Source organism: Crocodylus porosus, unplaced genomic scaffold (assembly GCF_001723895.1).
Source record: "Crocodylus porosus isolate Cpor-Errol unplaced genomic scaffold, CroPor_comp1, whole genome shotgun sequence".
In the NCBI taxonomy this organism is placed as follows: domain Eukaryota; kingdom Metazoa; phylum Chordata; order Crocodylia; family Crocodylidae; genus Crocodylus; species Crocodylus porosus.
In genome coordinates this window covers 50314348-50334076 of record NW_017728947.1, presented here as the reverse complement: position 1 = coordinate 50334076, position 19729 = coordinate 50314348, and the positions used below count along the sequence as shown (strand labels likewise).

Sequence of the window (19729 nt, the reverse complement as noted above, 5' to 3'; positions counted from 1 at the left end):
AGAGAGAGAGAGAGAGAGAGAGAGAAAGCAGACAAGCAATAATACATGCAATAATAATTTGCTTACAGGTTATAACATCTGCTTTTGAGGGTCTTAAGGACTAAAACTCACAACCATCTCTGGTGTTCAGCATGAAAGGGGTAAACAGAGGCACGGAAGGGTAGCTAAAGCAAATCAGCAGCAGCACAGAGAATTAAAACTCAGAAATCCTAACTCCCAGCTTGCTGCCCTAACACCTACATCATGCTGCCTCTAAGCACTGAAAAAGAAAATGGGATACCATTTCCTGGCTTCCAGAAACCACAGTTTGAGTAACCTGGCACATCTTTTTTTCCCCTAGAAATAAGAGAGTTCCCATATGACTTTATATGATTACACACGAATGCAAACAGACCTTTATCGTTTTTAAATATTTTTTTTTATTTATTCCTAAGATTTTATTACACATTTTTGCATAACAAAAATGAAAACATCTTCTCCCTTCTCCAGCATTTTTTCTTATGACTCCTCATTTAGGAAGTTTTAACAACAGCACATCATGTCCCATTTCATTGTTTTGGGAGCTAGATACTATGAGTAGGGCTGTGTGAAGCTTCAGTCCCTGATTTGATCTGGCGGAGATTCAGCCCAATTTGGTGCCAAATCTCCGAATTCGAATCAAATTATGAGACCCTCTAATCTCTCCAAATCGAATTGGAACCCTCCAAATCGATTTGGAAGACTGGGACATAGATGCAGCTTTCAATGTTTTTACTACATGCCTCTAGGTAGCAGGGGCTCATGAATGCTGAGATGCTGGGATGGATGGAGGTCCCCACAGAAGCGCAGGGGGCTCCCCAGCACGCTCAGCAGCAGATCTGGAAGTGAAACAGAAGCACTTCCAGAAATGTCCCCCTCCCCAGCTTGGTGACTGGTGCCTCCTGGGTCTGGGGCGGCACCTGGGGTCACCCCCGGCCAATCGCTGAGCCAGGGAGGGCGGAGGTGGAGGGTGCAGGGAGGCCCCTAGCGTGCTCCCTGGCAGACCCGAAAGTGGACTAGAAGTACGTCTGGTCCACTTCTGGGTTCACCGCGAGCACAATGCGGGGGAAGAAGCACTGTGGGATGTTCCATCTGCCCCAGTATCGCAGCGTTCATGAGCTGCATTGGTACCGTGAGGTATGTAGAAAAACATTTAAAGCTGTGTCTATGGCCGAATCACTGAGTCTCTGAATAAGCATTGAATCTCCATATTTGGATTTGACCAAATCAAATCACTGTCCCCAATTTGGGCCGAATCCAAATCGAATATGGCCCGTTTCGCATACCCCTAATTATGAGATGCTTGAACAATGATCAATAAGGCTAAATTGACATTACATTTAACAGAATTTTGCCATGTCCATTTTTTTAAAAATGAGAACTGTAGGATCACTGGATGGTTTAAGAATTTAGCAAGGGGTTGTGAGGGTTTTCATTTTAGCTGTTAGTGACTAGCAGTTAGCACTTAAGCAGACTGGCTTCTATCAAGTTTCTAAGCAAAGAAGTGTCCAATATGACAAGATGCATCAATCATTTATTTTCATTGGTATTTGTCAGGCCCTCACTACCACTCAGCAGAGAGAGGCCATGGACTGAGTTTGTAGACCACAGAGAGTTTCTAAGTCAGGTGTGAAGCACCTTGGTGGAGTAGTGAGAAAGGAACCTAGCAAAATGCTGCCCACAATATACCTGTTCCATGGGCAGACAAAGGACTGTTGAACAGCTTTCACCACATTTAATTCAAACTTTTAAGACAGTAAGAATGATTTCAAAGCCTATAAACAGAGGGAATAATGCTGTTAACTAGAGTGTGGTATATTATAAATAAGTAAAGAAAGGGATCTCTTCTACTGATCTTGCCAACCACAGTACATTACATCAAAATATCAGTCTGTTTCTACTCCCTATTTGTGCAACTATCCACAACAAATTTGCCTCTCCTTGTGAACTAGGATAGAATTGGATCTCTGTCCTCTAGAGCTGAAGGGCAAATGTGTTCAATCCATGTAGCAGAGCATATGTTTTCATCATTGACTAATACAGGCGCTACCGTGGGCATATTGTGCGCTAATTACTTGTACTGCTGTCACTGTAGAACTGCCAAAGGAGAAGCAGAAAGAAGATAACTTCCCAGGCTTCTGGGACCAGCATTCTTGGTGTCTAAGTGATGCAGCATCCAAAAGACCGAGGATCAGGTAAGTCAATCCCATGAGAGAATGTTCTTATGTAGAAATTAGGAAAAGGTTCTTTTGTTCAATGTATTTAGAAAGCTTTTTTCATGAGGTTATAGGAGTGGTTACACAGTGGGCTAAAAATCTTCTGTGTTTCTTTAGAATTCCACTGCATCTCGCCAACTTACGTTTCTCTTCAGTTCAGTATTTGTGAAAGAGATGGAAAGTATCATAAGTCCATGTGGCTGGAAGGAGGCTGAGGGGAGAATGGCAATGGAAAGGCATGTGCCAGCAAGGCAGATTTCCCAAATTACTTTGGCAACACGTCTCAGCTGGAATACAGAAATGTCTCTCTCACGCAGTACGCAGCCATTAGTGTGTTCACACTCCTTTCCCCCCCACTGCTTGGCTTCACTCTACACTTTCATGCCAGATGTTTTTCCATACAGGCTGCGATGAGTGCGGCTGGTTTGCATTAATGACAAGTAGTCAGTTTTACAGAAACGCAGCTAACTTCTAGTGCGGCAGAACTCTAATATAAAGTAGCAGCATGTGAATATTACAGACAAACGTTAGGCTGCTGAGATGTTCGCAATTTCGAGAGAAGTTGGACTTCAAAGTAGATACAAAGCAAAGAAGTGGAAAAAATTATGAGAATAAAGGAAGATACTGCTAGTGAAGTCTGCAGTAGGATACTTCTTCACTATTGCATTCTGAATACTTACCCTCAAAGGCTTTGGCAGCATCTACCAAGTTTGACCAGTCCAGATCAGAGGCAGAATCAGGCAAGGGCATAAGACCTGGGTCTGGCATGGGCTGCCTTCTTTGCTCCTGGATGTCTGTGAGGGAGGTCTCTGAGGCAGAGAACTCTCCTAGAGCAGAGCAGAACAGAGACAAATCATCACAAACTCTGCATTTCCCTCACAGGTGGCCTCTTTATTTTCCTTTCCAAATTATAAAGAATCCTTAACTCCTCTCTTTCCTGGCATTTTCAAAACCAGAACTGAGGCCACCTAGATCCTCCTTGAAGCTGATCATAAACAACATTCTGCAAGTTAGCTTTTCGGGGATAGTTTTAACATCTCATAGTCAGAATTAATTTCTTTCCAATATAGTCAACACCTGCGCATGGAAAAATTAAGCTCTTTCCTGGGATCGTAGCTGCATCCCAGAAACTCATGTCCCTGCACAAGCCTGATAAGCTTCTGAGGGTTCAGCAGACTGCTGGCTCTGCAATAGTGCTTCAACACATACTTCCTCACATGCTAAAGTCTGTTGACTGGGGCTCTTCCCTTGCCATGCAGACCATTTAAGGCAATGAAACACATGAACAGGCCTCCCAAGACTCTCCACGTGTGATGCACTTTTCTAGGGGCTGGTAATGGTTAGGAACTCCTCAGACAATCCAGAAAATGAGGTGCTTTCAAAGATTTGTCCAGGGCTAATGCATTTTCCTAGTCTCTACCTGGGTTAGCAAGGCCTGCAAAGCATGCTGGGTAGCACCCTCATTCAGTCTGGCTGCTCTGAGAAAGCACAAGGTGATCAAGACACTGAATGGCTCAATTTGGGCTTTCTGTGCAGAGGGAGCTGTGGAAAAAAAGGCTTTAGAGCTCTAGAACTGTGCCGTTAGGATTTAAACACTGGACAAAAAGAGCTGCCACACACATCAGCTCAGTCAGAAGTGTGACATGCAAGGCCAGTCTTCCTCTCTCGTTCACATGCCGATTCCGTTTTTTCAATTTAACAGTAATATTATGGCAAATTCCTTGTAACCAGACTTCTGAATGCCTTTGTTTTGAATGTTTGCTTTTTGATAAAGGCTCTCCAAGAATGCTGGAGCCTGAAGTCATGTTACTGATAACTGCTTTCAACTAAATTGATCTTATGACCCCAGCTGACTTCCTGCCCCTGGGACTGGGGGATGGATTCGATGATCTTCCGAGGTCCCTTCCAGCCCTAATGTCTATGAAATTTTAGTCAAAGTTTTTTGTCTGGGGAATATGAGTTTAAAGAGCAATCACAGCACTGTCATTGCTTAGGAGCTTCTGACCTCCCTGACAGCTTGAATGGGCCCTTGCTTTACTTCACACATAGCAAACATTGCAAGCCCTTGATATAGTGTTGTGGGAAGAGTAGGATGCATCTCTACAAGTATGTGGATCTGTGAGATGGTCAGTTTATGATTTAGGAGAAAGAAACATGGAACTAAAAGAAAATGAAACAAGTAATCACTTACAAATGTTTCTCTTTTAAAGGTATTAACTGGATCCTCAATTAAGACAGAATGGGAAGTCAGAATATTTTATTTCATGTTTTCCCTTCACATCATTTGAAGAGCTGCTTTGGAGGTACAGCTTTACTAATATGTTTAAAGAACTAAATAAGTAAATGGAAGTCAGATCTTGGGTGGGATTAAATATCCAGTCCTACTCAGGCTCCCTCCCCAGAGGCAAGTAGGCAGCAGACAATGTTTGCATCACTCGCATATTTGGTCCTTTTATTGCAGAGACCTAAATTTTATAGAAAACCCAAAAACCCATTTTGGTGCCAACTGCATTAAACCCATGCTCCAGAACTAGTAAGAGGATTCTTGACTTGAGCATGGAGAAGAAAATGACAGAGCAGACAGGCTTCTATTTGGAAAATATAAGAGGCTAAATACAAAGGAACCATGAGTTGCTTTTCCCCTTTCATGTTCCAAGGGCACACAAGTGCTCTTCCATCATTAATTTTCTGACCCAGACACTAAGATGTTATTTTCATAAGTGTGAAGAGGTACAACCAAGTTTGAAGAAAAAAAAAAGAATACTCATAAAGAGAAGGACTAAAGGGGCTTCATCCCCCTGCTTTCATGAGAATTATGTTAAATGGCAGCAACTGTTAACAAACATGTGAAATTCAGCACCTCTTAATTTGTGGCTAATGATGGGGCAACTGAAGTGTCTGAAGATAGATTTTTTCCACCAGGCTTCATTTCAGAAAACATCTCATGCACATCTGATGACAATCAAGGGGCCAAATGGACTTTTCTGTGACACAGGAGACAGTTTCTTTCCCTAGTTTTAGAGGTACGGTAGGATAGGCTACCGTACCATATTCATGAGACCTGTTTTGATAACAGCTATGGAAAGACATATGCCCACAATGATAAACACATTTAGAAAGACTGCCATTATATAATAGGAATCAGAAATTCCTACAACAGCTGGCCAGATTTTATAAGCTGGTTATCTGTTTTTTTTTGGGGGGGGGGGTCCCTTGTCCACTGAACTTTGGGTAGCTTTTCACTGCTTGATCTGGTTTGTCATGTCTTTGTTTTTCAACACATCCACTGTTTAAATTTCAAAGTCTATTTCTGCATGCCAGCCATGTAACATCATCATCATTGTGATCAGCCTGACCAAAACTGCAGCTCAAAACTCAAAACTGGAGAAGATCAAAAGACTGGATGGAAATGGTCAGCATTTTAGCTGGATCTTGGTTAAGTGCTTATATGCTGCTGCACTGAGCTGCACTTATTGGTATGCAAACATTCATATTTTCCATCATAACATACATTATAACATGGACAAACAAACAGCTATAAGTTTCTAAAAGATATTACAGAGCATCCCCACACAGGGAGACCTATTGAAGCATTTCTCCAAGTCAAAATTAAATGCTCAGAAAACAGCCATTTATTTATGTAAATATAAAGGTACAGTGGGAATCTGTGAAAATCCCCAACCCACTTACCATCAGGAGATTCAGCTGTAAGTAACCTATGTTATGCTGCATAATCTCCTGGAGGCTCTTCGCTAGACTAATGGAGGCATTTTGAATATCCCTTGCACAACAGCTTAAATACAGTATCTTTTTCCAATTACATTTTAATGCCAGATCAAAATGTTTAAATAGACTCAAGACCTGCAGTTTGTAGCACATGAAATTGAATCCAGGATCAGCTACTGCAATAAAGTTTTTATTAAGGGATTCAGTATCCCCAAATGTCCATAGGCATTTATTCATTTGGTGGTATTCATTTGTCAGTACTTCTTTGCTCCTATAACCATAGATTAAAAGAGCTGACACTAGAACAGGCATTAGTTACTCTCAGGGGTACACGTAATTGGCTCGTTGGTTCACCTAGTCTTGATTCCTGCTGTCAGCATTGTTGAAAACATGATGCTAAAGCAGGAGGCAAACTCCCATAAACATATGTATCTGACCTATTATTCAATGCTGCAGGTTTTTGTTCAAGGAACCACCCTAACATCTTTCCTTTTCTACAGGAAAGATAGAAATGTACTTACCATGCAATGATTTCATTCCTAATGTATATGATGGCCTCCGTAAGGGTAATGACTTTGGGAGAGATGGATATGTGCTGCTGAAAAGGACATCATTTGGCAGGGCTTGGTCCAGAAGTGAGGCCCGTGAGGTGAAGAAGTGTTCCCTTTGACCACTGTAAATACTCTCATCTGACAGGGTTCTCTGCAAGGCACGCCTTGTGGTAGGAGTGCTAGGGAATGGAGACTGAGAGCAGGGAGACATGCGAATATAAATTCATAAGAGTACATCAGAAATAGCAACATTTCAAACATCTGCTAAATGAATTTTAGCCAATCTCTATTTGTATAAGAAAAAAGGTGTTAGTAGGCCCAACGTTCTTCAAACTGGACAGAAAGACTGCTTTGGAAGACATCACGGGTAGATGACCTATTAGACCTTTTCCACCATTTTGACCACACAAATAACATCCTCTAGGATATTTAACCCCACCTAAATCCTCAAGGAGTGTATGGATTAGTTGTAGAACATACATACTAGAGATGATGCTCACAGAAATATGCTAAGTGATACCTAAAACCAAAAGTTCTCCCTAAATTACTTTTTTCTGCTCTCTCCTTAGAGCACAGGCAGCCAGGAAGATGTCAACTGACTACAAGCCTCATGTAATAGGACAATTAAAGTCTGACAAACTAAAATTCTTTAGAGAGCTTTGAGTAAAAATTAACACACAAAACACAGCTCTACTAATTGAATTCTCTAGAGCAGATGTGATTAAGTGCCTTTTGGAGAACTGCTCATTTGTACAGAGAAATACTTTTCTGTACACTAGGAAAACAGTTTAAACAGACGGTATTCTATTCCTGTGACTAAAGCCCACACTGCTGTGTGGGAGAGAGCATGGAGGAGGAAATGGAGAGGGAAGGAGACAGGGAGCAGAGTTACTGCTTCTGAACACTGGAGGGCAATCTGCCAAAAAGAAAAAAACTTACTGCCAAAAAGATCAGAAGCCCTTGCTATAATCTGCTGCAAGTTTTGTGTTTATGGTTAAAGAGCCTGAAATATAGTTAAAATGTTTTTTAAAAACCCACTGATACCATCCAAAAAAAGCCCCTAAGGAATAAGAATGAGACCATTTTACATACTAATTGTTTGTGTATTCTGATAGTTCTTCTCCATAGGATTGTCTACACCAAGATACAACATATATTCGGTTATTTGCTGAGCAAAACAAATAATATAGGGTGCACGCAAAGTTGGTCTTTATATAATGGAACTATGAAGATCTGGGATCAAACCTCATTAAGGGCTTGCACAGAAATAGGACTTAGCTAACATGATTGGCATAGTGGCAAAATTCTGAGATATCTATCATAAGGTAAGCCTTGTATTTAAAGGCTGAACACTTAAAAAAAAAAAAAAAACAAAAAAAAACCCCAACCACCCAACAGTTCAATAATTAGGATTTTTACATTGGGTTGAGAATCACCTTGGCTAGTTCTTGCTGGGACCAAAAATCCAGTGAGAAGGTTTGTAATTTATAACCCACCAAAATCTCACGATATCTGACCTGGTAGTTGAGCGCGGAAAGAACCAGCTACCAAACACTGCAGCACATCTTGTGTTACAGATCCCAAACTTCCAATCCCAAGCATTAGAAAGTCAAAGTACGATGAATGCCACACCTATAAACTATTAGTCTGCTAACCTCTGAATGCTAGGTGGATTTATAGAGTAGAAACAATGCAAGCAGGAAAGTGAAAAGGTGAATAATAAGGGAAATGAGAAGATGGCAAAAGGAAAGGTATGAAAAGGAAAGGTCTAGAAGAAGAGATAAAGATGAAGAACAGAAAAAAAATAGTAAGAAACTAGAAGAAGCTTCTGTCCTATGAAGAAACAGTCCCTCTTGCCAACCAAGTATCAAACAAAAAAACAAAAAAAAAAAAGAATTTGGATGCTAAGTAGAGACTACGGGACTTTACCTAAGGTGCAATATAAACTGTGTGCAGTGAAGAGAAATGATGGCCATTTTAAAACCCTAACACTTGTTTCCATTATTGGTGGAACACTCTACTACTAAGACATTTCAGCAGGTTACTAGTCTGTTGAGCTGACACTGATCACAGTCACCACAACAAAGGATTGAAAGAGTGGACTCAGTGACACCAAGGTGGTCAAAGAAAAGACTCACTATAAATACAGAATATTCTTGGTCTCTGGGACAATTAGTTGTTTAAATGGAATGAAATTTCTCACGAAGACAATATCCTCCTGCTAAAATAAGTCAGGAAAAGGATATTTCCCATCTCCTAATGCAATGGTGTTCAATAGGGCTGTGCAAAATTTCGCTGGCCATTTTGTTTCGACACTGTTTTGATCAATTTCAAGGTCGAAAAAGCAAAATCAGAACGAAACAAAGGCCATCAAAATAGCCTCGAAACAAAATGAGGCTAGCTGAAACATTTTGGAAGTTGACATATTTCGACCATAGGCTGGGGATGGGAAGTCAGCCCAGCTGGACTGACTTCCCATCCCCAGTGTAAGATCTGGCATGGGACAGGGAGTCAGCCCAGCTAGGTTGACTCCCCATCCTCCGTGCTAGATCCCCAACACCGGCGCTAGATCGTGCGAGGGCGGGAGGCAGCCTAGCTGGCCTGCTTCCCCATCCTCCACGCTAGATCACAGCCCACTTGGGCTGCCTTCTGCACCCAGCGTGATCCAGCGAAACATCAAAACAATGTTGAAACAGCCTTTGTGTTTTGACAGAACGGAACAGCTGTTTCGACTCAACGTGTAATTTGAAATAGAACACTGTTCCATCAAACCATCAAAACTCAAGGCAAAATGGAATGGTGCCATTTCGCACAGCCTTAGTGTTCAACTTCCAGCCCACAAAGCTGTGCCTTTTGGCCCATGGGGCTCCCTACAGCTCCAGAGATTTGAAGGTGAGGGACTGGTGGCAGCATTACTTGCCACTCCCCTGATGACAAATTTCCAGACCCATACAGGCCAGATAAGTGGCACTGTGTGCTAGATTAGGCCAGAACACAATTGCAACAGTGTGAGGACCCCAGCATGATGGGTCATTCCTCGGCCAGATCTGAGTGTGTGGGGTTGGGTTGGCTTGCAGCTGGATCTGAGCCCATGGGATCAGGCTGGCATGTGGCTGGATCGCATATGAAGGATCACATCTGTGGACTACTCCTGTGCACCATTCCCATGTGGGATCCAGTCTGCAGACTCTCCCTGCACCCAACTCATCTAGCTCACGGGGCCACAAGGTTGGGCAGACCTGTCCTAAGGTTTTTTCCCTCCTCATAAAAACAACATGCAGTTAAAAAATTTCTTGCCCGTGGCTAATTTTTTGCCTTCCAGCTTCAAAAATGACAACTGAAATAATCAGAATCTAGACCTGTTACTTACAAGTTTTAATAAGCCTCTTTGGGTTTTGACAAGAGGAGAAAGAAGTTGCAAGCTCTCTTTTGCATGGTTGCTGTGGAAACCATTTGGGCCTTAGGTGATGAGCCTGAGCTGTTAAGCAGTGACTTAGTACACTATAGAAATCAAGACTCTCCCTTGCAAATGATCACATGATCTTTTATATTAATGTTTAAAAATTTAAGTCTGTATTACTGTTAATGAAACCTTAGAAGATATTTCTGTATTAGATTTTTCTGTATAAATATTTAAGATTTAGAAGCATACTGGGTCATTGCACAATGAGTAATAGGCACTCAAGACAGGCACTAAAGAAAGCATGTATGTTGCAAGAAGGTTCAGTACTTTGCCAACATGCCTCTCCTCTGCTGCTTGTAATCAGAGAGTGGAAGGACCATTCAAATAGATAAGTCATACAATCAGTCCCAGATGGTCTCTTTATTTTGTGTACTAGTTTCTGCAATGGGTTGTATGTAGAACTGTCATAATTGTGGGAGTATCAATACCATTCTCTAAATGCTACAGGTGAGAAATGCTGGGGAAAATGGCAAGCCTGATTTCCAAGCTGAGAAATCAGAGAAGATTTTCTGTTTTGAATGTTGTTTGTCTGCAATCAGTGCAAACAGAAATGTTTCACCTGAGACACATCTATGCCCCCATATTATGAAGCCCTGAGTAGCTTCTGTTAAGTAGTGAATGCCTTCAACTTCCATGGGCGTTAAAGGCGTTTAGCATTCTCCAAGAGCCACTCAACATCTTGCTGGTTCAGCTTTTATTTTGTTCTGAAAAGCAATGCCCAATCCTTATGACTGATGCATGAACCCATTAAAAAAGCCCCTGGACCCAGATCTTCACCCAGTTTAATTTTGCACAGTAGTATTGTGGTCAATGGACTTACACTTATCCATACCAGATTTAGATGTGCTACCTTAGCCTCTACCTGCTCTTGAATTTCACTTAATAGTGATAACAGAGCATAGCCCATTTATGTAACATACCTTGAAATTCTTCTGGGACTCTGGTGTTGGGCTGTCCAGATCAATCAGTTTCTTCAGCTCTTCCTCAACAGTGGACTTGGAGGACCCTTTGGGTGATGCCCGTAGATCTCTGGCTGATGCACGCAACCTAGGGTGTGCCATTTCATTACCATCACTCTGGTGACGTCTTAAAAGCAAGGGGACAGACATGTTCAGGATTCTTAACCATTTCAGAACCATAAATGAAACAGTAAAGAATTCTCAGAATTTCTAGAGGGAAAACTGGGGTAGAGAGGACATGAAGGAGGGAAGTATGAGATTGAGCATAATACTGTTAAGTCCCATATAAATAAATACCTGTTAAAGGAATTGACAATTGAAAGCTTTAATTTTCAATACATATAATAATTATTATAACAAATGTCTCCATGGAGGAATAACAGAATGTGTTTTCTGTACAAAGAACAAACATATAAAAAGCCTGTTTAATTAACCTGTGTCTATTTTTTTAATTGACTTGTATTGTACAACTTCTACAAAATAGTTTTCTGCTGGCCTCTCCTTTACAACCAATTCCCCTTGGTTGTAAATCATTGGTATTATTTGGGAAGGGTGTGCTTCACATCCACAATGGCCTCCAAGCTCCTCAGATTGCCAGATCTTGCAGTCTCAAAGGCAGTGGGTCAGTTATTTGTAAACTTATTCTCCCCAACTGCTTCTTTTCTTGGTTACCTGAGACCACAAACTATGAAACCCTCACAGTTAGGGCATGCCTACAATAGAAAGAGTTTCGATATGAAGTAGAGATAGCTGAAGTAACTTTAAACAAGCTGGCACAGGTACCCGCAGCAGTCTAGCTGTGGCAGCAAGGAGCAATATGTTGGTTAATTTAGCTTGCCATGATGACACATTGCAGTGTACGGGACAGGTAGAATGTGAAAATAAGTCATCTCCTGGAGTTAAGAGGAAACCAATACTCAGAGTTGCTTTAAGAATTTTCTTAAAGAAAAATCCTGTAGAATTTAATAAGGATAAAATAAATAGAAATTAATCTAAAAGCTTTTTAAAAAAATTAAGAGAGAATGACAACCTAGCAATTGAATTTTCAAGCCAAAATATATAGCAACGTTAAGTTTTATAAGAAAATTATATTATATGAAATGCTCTAAGGCTTTTCCATACAGGAAGTTTCTTTGGATTTCCATGCTTCTTTTACGCTTAAAGTTAACAACCAAACAATAGAACCAAAAAACACTCTTACTTTCTTGTATCCATAAACCCCACAGAGTTTATTGTCCCTTCTGGTTTTTTCCATCCAATCAGGTACTTGCTAGTAGCACCCTGGCGCGGGTAGAAAGTCCTAGGACCAGAAGAGGAAGAAGAGGAGGAGGAGAAAGGAGGTGCGAGCTGCGGGGAAGTAGCAGAATGAAGCTCTTCTTTGGGTGAACTTCTGGCACTGGTGAAAACAACTGGGCTGGCAGAATGTCGTGAGCTCATGGTACTGGGAGAGAAGCATAAAGACAAAGCTTCACTTAGGCATATGCTTATGCATCTTGCATAACAGCTTTTAAAGCTGCTTTTTAGAGATGACTGGAACACAAGTTATTTCTTTTATTATCTAGTATAAAATGTATAATAATATTGCACGTCTCTAGCATTTTCCATTAAAGGATCACAAAGGACTTGCCAAATATCAGTGAACCAAACTTCTCAAGCCACACATGAAGACCAAAACTGTCATCCCTAATTTATAAATAAGGACCATTCAGCTCAGAAAGGTTGTGTGCCTTCAAGGTAACACAGGAAGTCTGAGGATAGGCTAGCAAAGAAAACCCAGGTCTGATTTCTAGTTAGTGTTTCATCCACAGAACCATCTGTACCAATTTTAGGATATATAATTTTAGAGTTGTAATTGATGAGATTTTTTTAAACAATAAGTTTAAAGATATACACTGCTAGCCTTATTTATTATTCCTTATTTAGAAGCAGCTAGCATCACAGCTGATGAAGGCATCATGAGACCACATTGTCTATGGAGTGAAAAATGGCAGTGTTTGAGAGCCTTGGTGACACACTAACATTTTGCAGAACCAGAAGTTTAATTTCAGTCTTATTATAAAAGGACAGGAGATAGAAGGGAAAGAAAAAAATCGTTAGAACAAATGAGAGATTTGACATGCTAGGAATTGGTATGTATAAAAATACTGAATAATTCCCTGGATAGCAGAACTTGGGCAATATTATCAATAAGGAAGAGCTGCACTGACTGCACAATGTGGACTTACCATTGAGGTCCAACAGCAGAGGACTTTACAAGGACAGAAACATCATTCTTCTGGGAGGTTGTGTGTTATGTTGACTATGATCAGTGGAGTTGCCTGGGTGTCTAGCACTTTAAAAGCCACTTCTCAAATTCAGAAGTTTAAGATAAAAAGTAAAAATGATAGGATTGCCTAACCATGGTAGGAGTCCTCCTTTATTATTTTACATAGTCATAAAATAAGCAGTCAATCAAATAATGAAATCATTTGGTTGATGCACACTTTCTGAAAAGTAGGCCAGCCTTTCATACTCTAGATAGGCCAGACCTCGAAGCCATGAGTCTGAATTATTTTCAGTCTCATTTAGACTTTCCAAAAAAGTTGCAGGTGAAAGCAAGCAACACTGGGAAGCAGAGAGAAAGGCTGGTTAATACATACAATTTCCTTCTTCCTATCATTCAGTGTAAATGGCAGATCGGTAAGAGCAATTTCATTAATTTATTCCTAATGGAATAAATGCCAATGTATTGAAATAATCTAGAACCTCTTGTGGGAGCTCTTGGACTCTATCTATAAAGGTAGGTATTATTGTGTCAAATTAGGCCTTAAATTAGAAAGAGTTTTTTCCCTTCCTTTTAATATCATCCATACATAACCAACTAGATAAAGCATGAGAAGACACAGAATGACTGAGTCCAATTTGTTTGCAGGATAGGAGAAAATCCCTAAGGGAATTAGTTCATATTTTTATAGTAGTGTTGGAGTGATTTTGTAGTCATGATGTTCCAGAAAATATGCAAGAGGCAAGGATTGTTGTGGATTATATCTTTTATTGGACCAACTGCCTGGTTAGATTAGATTTTCAAAGACAATTGGTCCAATAAAAGATATCACCCACAAAAATCCTCGTCTCAGCTTTTTATTTACTTATTTATTTGTTGATATGACATTTTTTCTTGGAGTACACAGGAACATAAGACTTTAAGACTACATAATGATTTTCTTTAAAAAAACTGGCAATCATTTTTAACTACAGATACAGAAAACGTTGAGTATATACTCTGTGCTAGAATATCTTAATATGTTTTAAGGACTTCACAATCTAGAACACTGCGTATGTTCATTTTTCTTCTCTACATCAAGTGCTTCAGGGACAAGTAGGTCTAGCATTTGAAACAACTGGCCATCAGGTATAAAGTAGCATGTGACTGCAAAATAAAATTTAGCTGGATGGCTGAATTAGCTATAGTTGAATGACCTATGTTTGGCCTAACAGCAATTCTCCTATGATCCTGTCATCTCTTGATTGAGAGAGATATGAGCAAATGTTTTCATTTGCTTCTGAAACAATTATGGAAGGTATTCAAAGAATCAATGATGGTCACCGACTGGCCACAAAGTTAATACTAATGATGAGATACTTTATGTAATCTCACCCATGTGTAAATTTCCAAGGTCTTTGCAAAAGACAATGTTGTTATTCCTATTCTACAGATATTGAAATCAAGGCAAAGTAGTATTGAGCAACTTGCCCAAGGATACAAACTTGTGCGAAAAAACTGAAATCCTCATTTCCAGTTACAAGCCTGATCAAAAGCTTTTTTTGGTTTATATTTTTTAAATAAGTCTACTCAGGTCCTTGGATTCAGCTGACCATCATTTCTTCCCATTATCTGCCAGCAAGTGTCTGACTGACTGGTGGGAGGTAAAGGACTTTGTGTACAAGAACAGCCTGCGTTTTACAGGTGCAGTCCACAGGGAGATGCAGATTACAAATGTTGTCCTCTTGTGCCTTGCAGAAACACTTTTACTGAGAAAGCAGAGAAATGGAAGTGAAACAGAAGTAGGTTCCATTAACAAATATAGGTTTTCTTCTTTTTTTAGAGACATTTCTATTCATGCTTAGCAAACCAAGTACATTTGTGAGGGGCATCGTCACTATCAAGTGAAACCATAAGAAGCTGCATATATTTAAAGACATTTTAAAGGTCTGTTTTGTTATTAAATATTTTATAATTCAGAACGGGTATGTAATTCCAGAGTGGATGTTTTTCCTTTTCTGTAGTAAAATTAATATTCCCACCATTTTTGAGAACTCCTTAGTGTTACTAAGAAAATATAAAGACAATGGTATTAGTGAAGAGCAAAGGGAAGGCTTATAAATAATTTCTAGCTACATTCAGTGTGTTTATTTTTACCTATTACTATGCAGGTGTTTCTCTGAAGAGAACAAGGTTAAACAACACAAGTTAAACAGATTAAACAAGATCTAAACAGTGAAGAACACATGAATTATGCAAGCAGCAGTAGGTGGCAAAGGAACAAGAGCAGTGCTTTATTTTTATTTTTTGCTGTCCATTATTTTTAAATTGCAGTCTCTTTTAGGGACTTGTAAATACGTTTTGAATAAGTTTTGAGGTGCTCAGTAATATAATGTGAATACTCTTGGGGCTGGCCTGGTGCTTTACTGGCAGCATATTGTATTGTTGACACAGAGGAGGCCAAACTTCCCATCCTGCAAGTTGGCACAATGAAGGCAATGGGGCTTTGCACAAGTCAAGTAGCTTGTCTGTTGAATGGGACCAAAGTTTAAAGGAAATAGGTCTGAGCCAACAGATGGGGGAAAAAAACACCATGGAGGCAGCACATTCAATTCCTGGGAAGCACTTGAAGTAGTTCCAATCATCTCTAAATGGAGCTGTGTCCAACTCTTGAGCTAAAAATGAGTTGTTTTTATACTGAGCACAGGGGAAAAAAAAGCATACAGTAGATCCTATCTGCCTTCTCTCTGCGATACCCCAAGAAGAATCCTAGATAAACTATTAATAAAACTATTTTCCAATAACAAAAATATATTAAAAAAATAGTTTAATAGCATTTGGGGTTGGCAATACTAGCAATTATGATTTTAGTTTTGACAGTGAGGACCCTAAGAGACCATCAAGCTAAGAAGCACATGAAAGTTTGACATGATTAATATGCTCCTTTTTTATTCAAGGAAATTCAAGAGATCAACGCATATGGTTTCAGTTAATGACATTCAGATCTAATGATTCTGTGCAATTACCACCGTACATAATGCAATTCTCCTAGGATGCAATGAGAAACCTGCACAATCATCAATAAAGATTTTGGGTAGGGAGGTGGAGACAGAAAATAAAATCTAGTCAGAAACACTGCTGCAAAAATTAATCACTATAATTTAGATTTTGCCACCAATTCTCAGGTACAAGCTCCTTTATGTACTGTCAAATGATCTGCACACTAATTATTGTTCCTGTCGTTTAAAAACACAAACACTCTAATTTTCAGTTATTTTATTTTCTCCATCTCTGTTCCTTTTGTCATTAAATTCCTTTTCTTCTAGCTCAGAACAACTGCTTCTATAGATCTTGAGACAGGCACTTTGAGGTCAGCAGGCAAAAGCCTGTAAAATGTGAGGACAATGGGATAACAAATTAAAGGTTGGGGGAGGGAAGCACTATAGAAACAGAACAAATAAAATGTGTACCTTCTTTATTTATTAACTGCATTTTTAAAAATCATTCACCCTTGATTTTCCTCTCTTCTTCCTTACCTGTCAGTAACCCTGACATTTTGTTATGTCAAAGTACAAGTGCAGTCTTTCTGGGAAGGAAATGTGAATGTTCCTGGTTTCAAGAAACTGGATATATTTTTTGAATATTACAAAAATGAATGAAAGAATATGAGGTATCATTGTCTCCCACCCCAAGCTGATAGACCAAATATTATGCATTAATTTTACAAGGTATTATAATTTCCCAATTAGGGTCTCCAAATTCTATTTAAGAGCTTGCTATACAATACTGCTCTTTGTAAAGAGCAGTATTTTTTATTTCTTTTCAATAAAGCCAACTAAGACTGTTGTATTTACTATAAACAAGAGTACCTTTATCAAGAAAGTTCAACAACATTTTGAAAAAAAATACACATAGAACAAACTATTTTAGTGCAACTAGCGAAATAGGAGGTAGATTAAACCAAATAAACTGCAGAGAAAATGCCATGCTGAGAGAGATACTGCTATTGTACAAGAAATAATTAATGAGACAATTTAATAGGCTACGCCTACAATCAAGTGTACTAGTCTGTATATAGTGCTCTAGTTGATGTTATCACATTTCTTTTATTTTTCCTCTGACTGTCTTTATTCCTATAAATGAGTCAGTGCTATTCCCTGCACAGAAGAGAGAAAGCTAGAACCTCAAATCTACAAATATGTAATTACCGTTAGGAATATTTTCTCCCTTTAGTGTTTTGTTCTTAAATGTTACTTCAAACATACTCGGCCTTTTTCTTCCCTTCTAAGAAGCTCCCTCTAAACAAAAAAGCTGCTGACAACTCTTCTGCAGTCAAAGGGTCTTGTACAAGATCCTCATGTTCAAGGTAGCAAATATTTCAATGCTAAGACATTTCTATGAGACCAAGCCTGCTTTTCCCAACAGAGGACCATTATGAGCAGTACAGCAGAGTGCTCAGTGATCTCTAATAAGTGTCAAGAGGAAACTCACAAAACTATATTTGCCTTAAAAATTGCAGTAGAGGAGCATCAATTGATATTTTCTAAGTTCATGTGAGCAATCCTCACCTGACCATCATGGCTGAGCTGAACCTCTCTCCCCTACACCCTTTCGGCTGCTCAGGATCCACAAACTATGTGTGTCACTGCATCTCAGCCCTCTAAAGAGCCCCATCTGCTAACTTGTTCAAAGCATCCCTTAAGTGCACTGATAGCAGTGAGTTCAGTGGAAAGCACAGCCAGACACCTCCATTCACATATACAGCTGGAAGAGGAGATGATGCCAAATCTGCATAGTGGACTAGGTTATGATTATGATAAATGTTTTTCCTTTAATATTTGACTTTTTCTTAATACTGTACAGGTATTTTTCATTTTAAAATGATCAACAGAATTTAAAAAAACAAAGATTATATTTAACATTTCTGGGATGCAAGCTAGAAGAGCTAGAAGAGTCTTTTTCACCTCCATTTTTTATGATAAATTTGGACAGTAGGTGTCTCAACTAAGACGTTCAAATCACTTGTGTACATATATTCATTATTTCAATTTTAAAAATAGAAGAAGTGAAGTAAAGAGGTAAAGCAACTGTCATGTCAAGGTGAGCAGCAGACTAGGTATTAGAATCTAGATGTCCCTCCTCAAAATCCTTTGCTTTAAACATTAGATCACACTGCTTCCCAGCAATGTTCTAAACAAAAAGACTGTGGGGAAAAAATCCAGAGATTAGACTAAACTTCCCCATGAAAGAACAAAACCAAAGCATTCCCAAATCAGACTAGGCATTAATTTTATTGATCCCATTGTTAACAATGATTTGAACAGCAATGCTTGCAATATGTTCCCTATACACACATCGCACTATAAAACTCGTAGCAACTTTGATAATGGAATAGCTTCTCCTGTTGGCACAAATGTTGTTAGTCTATAGCATAAAAGCAACTCACCAGCAGGAGGTACAAAGAACAAATATAGTTTCCACTTTTAACATGTACTTGGTTTTCCCTTAACACCCACTTCTCACCTCTATTATATTGGAGAAAGGGAAAAAAAAGGTGGAAGGGGCAATCAATCATAATGCAAGAGAAAATTACCTTGTGTGTGAAACAGCATCACTCAGACTATAAGCACTGTTCTCTCTTGTTAATGGATTGGAGGCTGGTTGACTCTTGGTGTGAATATCCAGGCTTAGTGAAGACTCTGTCTTTCGGTCTATAACATGGTTCTCTTTTTCTAAAGTCCTGTCTGCAATGGAGACTACTTCACTGGAGCTGTGCCACAGTGGTGCCACTTTCTCCTTTGTCAGCCCTGATCGAGGAGATGTTGTTAAGGTTCCCAGAGAGGCTGTGCTGCCATGACTGGGGCCGTATGAAGTGGTGTCTATGCCACTATCTGCGGATGTCCCTTGAAGGTAGTTGTAGCTGTTCAGCTCTGACTCCATACGCTCTCCGCTGTCATACCACTTCTCCTCACTATGCACACTGGAGGCATTGCTAGAGAGAGTATTGCTACTGGAGTGGCTGGAGTAGTGGCTGTCAGACTACAAAAAAAAAAAAAAAATGTTCATAGGTTATGGGGATGGAGCAATGACAAAGGGGACACACCATGGCATGAGGAGCTCCTTTTACAAGGAGGGGACTTAACTCAGACATTCTAAAATTTCACTTCAGTGTAATTCAAGGTGCTCAGTTTAACATCTGAGTTTTGACAGGCTTGGCACAAGTTTGGGCAGCCATGGCTTAATTTACTGGTGAAAGTCCAGTTTACTTGTAATTGACCCAAACTATTTTAAACCATTTGCTTTAAAATGCTCTCATTTGTATTATGCCCAGAAAAATGATCATTCATATTTAAGCTTATGGTACATAACTGTAACTTCAGAACCCTGGAAAAGGGCCCATCACTTCAGTGGGATTTAAAATTAAAGACACTGCAGATTTACAGATTTATGACTTCCTTTTTTAGAACTTGTGAACCTGTCAATCCATTGCTGAGGTTTGTATTAATTGAACTGATTACTTATCCAAAAATTTGATATGGGGTGAATAGGCCACT

At 39.5% G+C, this 19729-nt stretch overlaps 1 protein-coding gene across 2 annotated transcripts in view; it reads right to left on the bottom strand.

Annotated features, from left to right (window-relative positions):
- SIPA1L1 (signal induced proliferation associated 1 like 1) overlaps positions 1-19729 on the bottom strand; it is a 431247-nt gene that overhangs the window by 13415 nt on the left and 398103 nt on the right. Inside the window, exons 17-21 of one of the 2 annotated variants that reach the window (XM_019551381.1) lie at positions 18769-19214; positions 12135-12374; positions 10895-11060; positions 6482-6704; positions 2915-3061 (exon numbers count right to left, since the gene is read on the bottom strand). In XM_019551381.1, coding sequence (XP_019406926.1) covers positions 2915-3061; positions 6482-6704; positions 10895-11060; positions 12135-12374; positions 18769-19214 — 1222 coding nt within the window. Of the gene's footprint in view, positions 1-1127; positions 3062-6481; positions 6705-10894; positions 11061-12134; positions 12375-18768; positions 19215-19729 lie in introns of those variants that run through there. The other variant, XM_019551380.1, reaches the window with a different exon arrangement.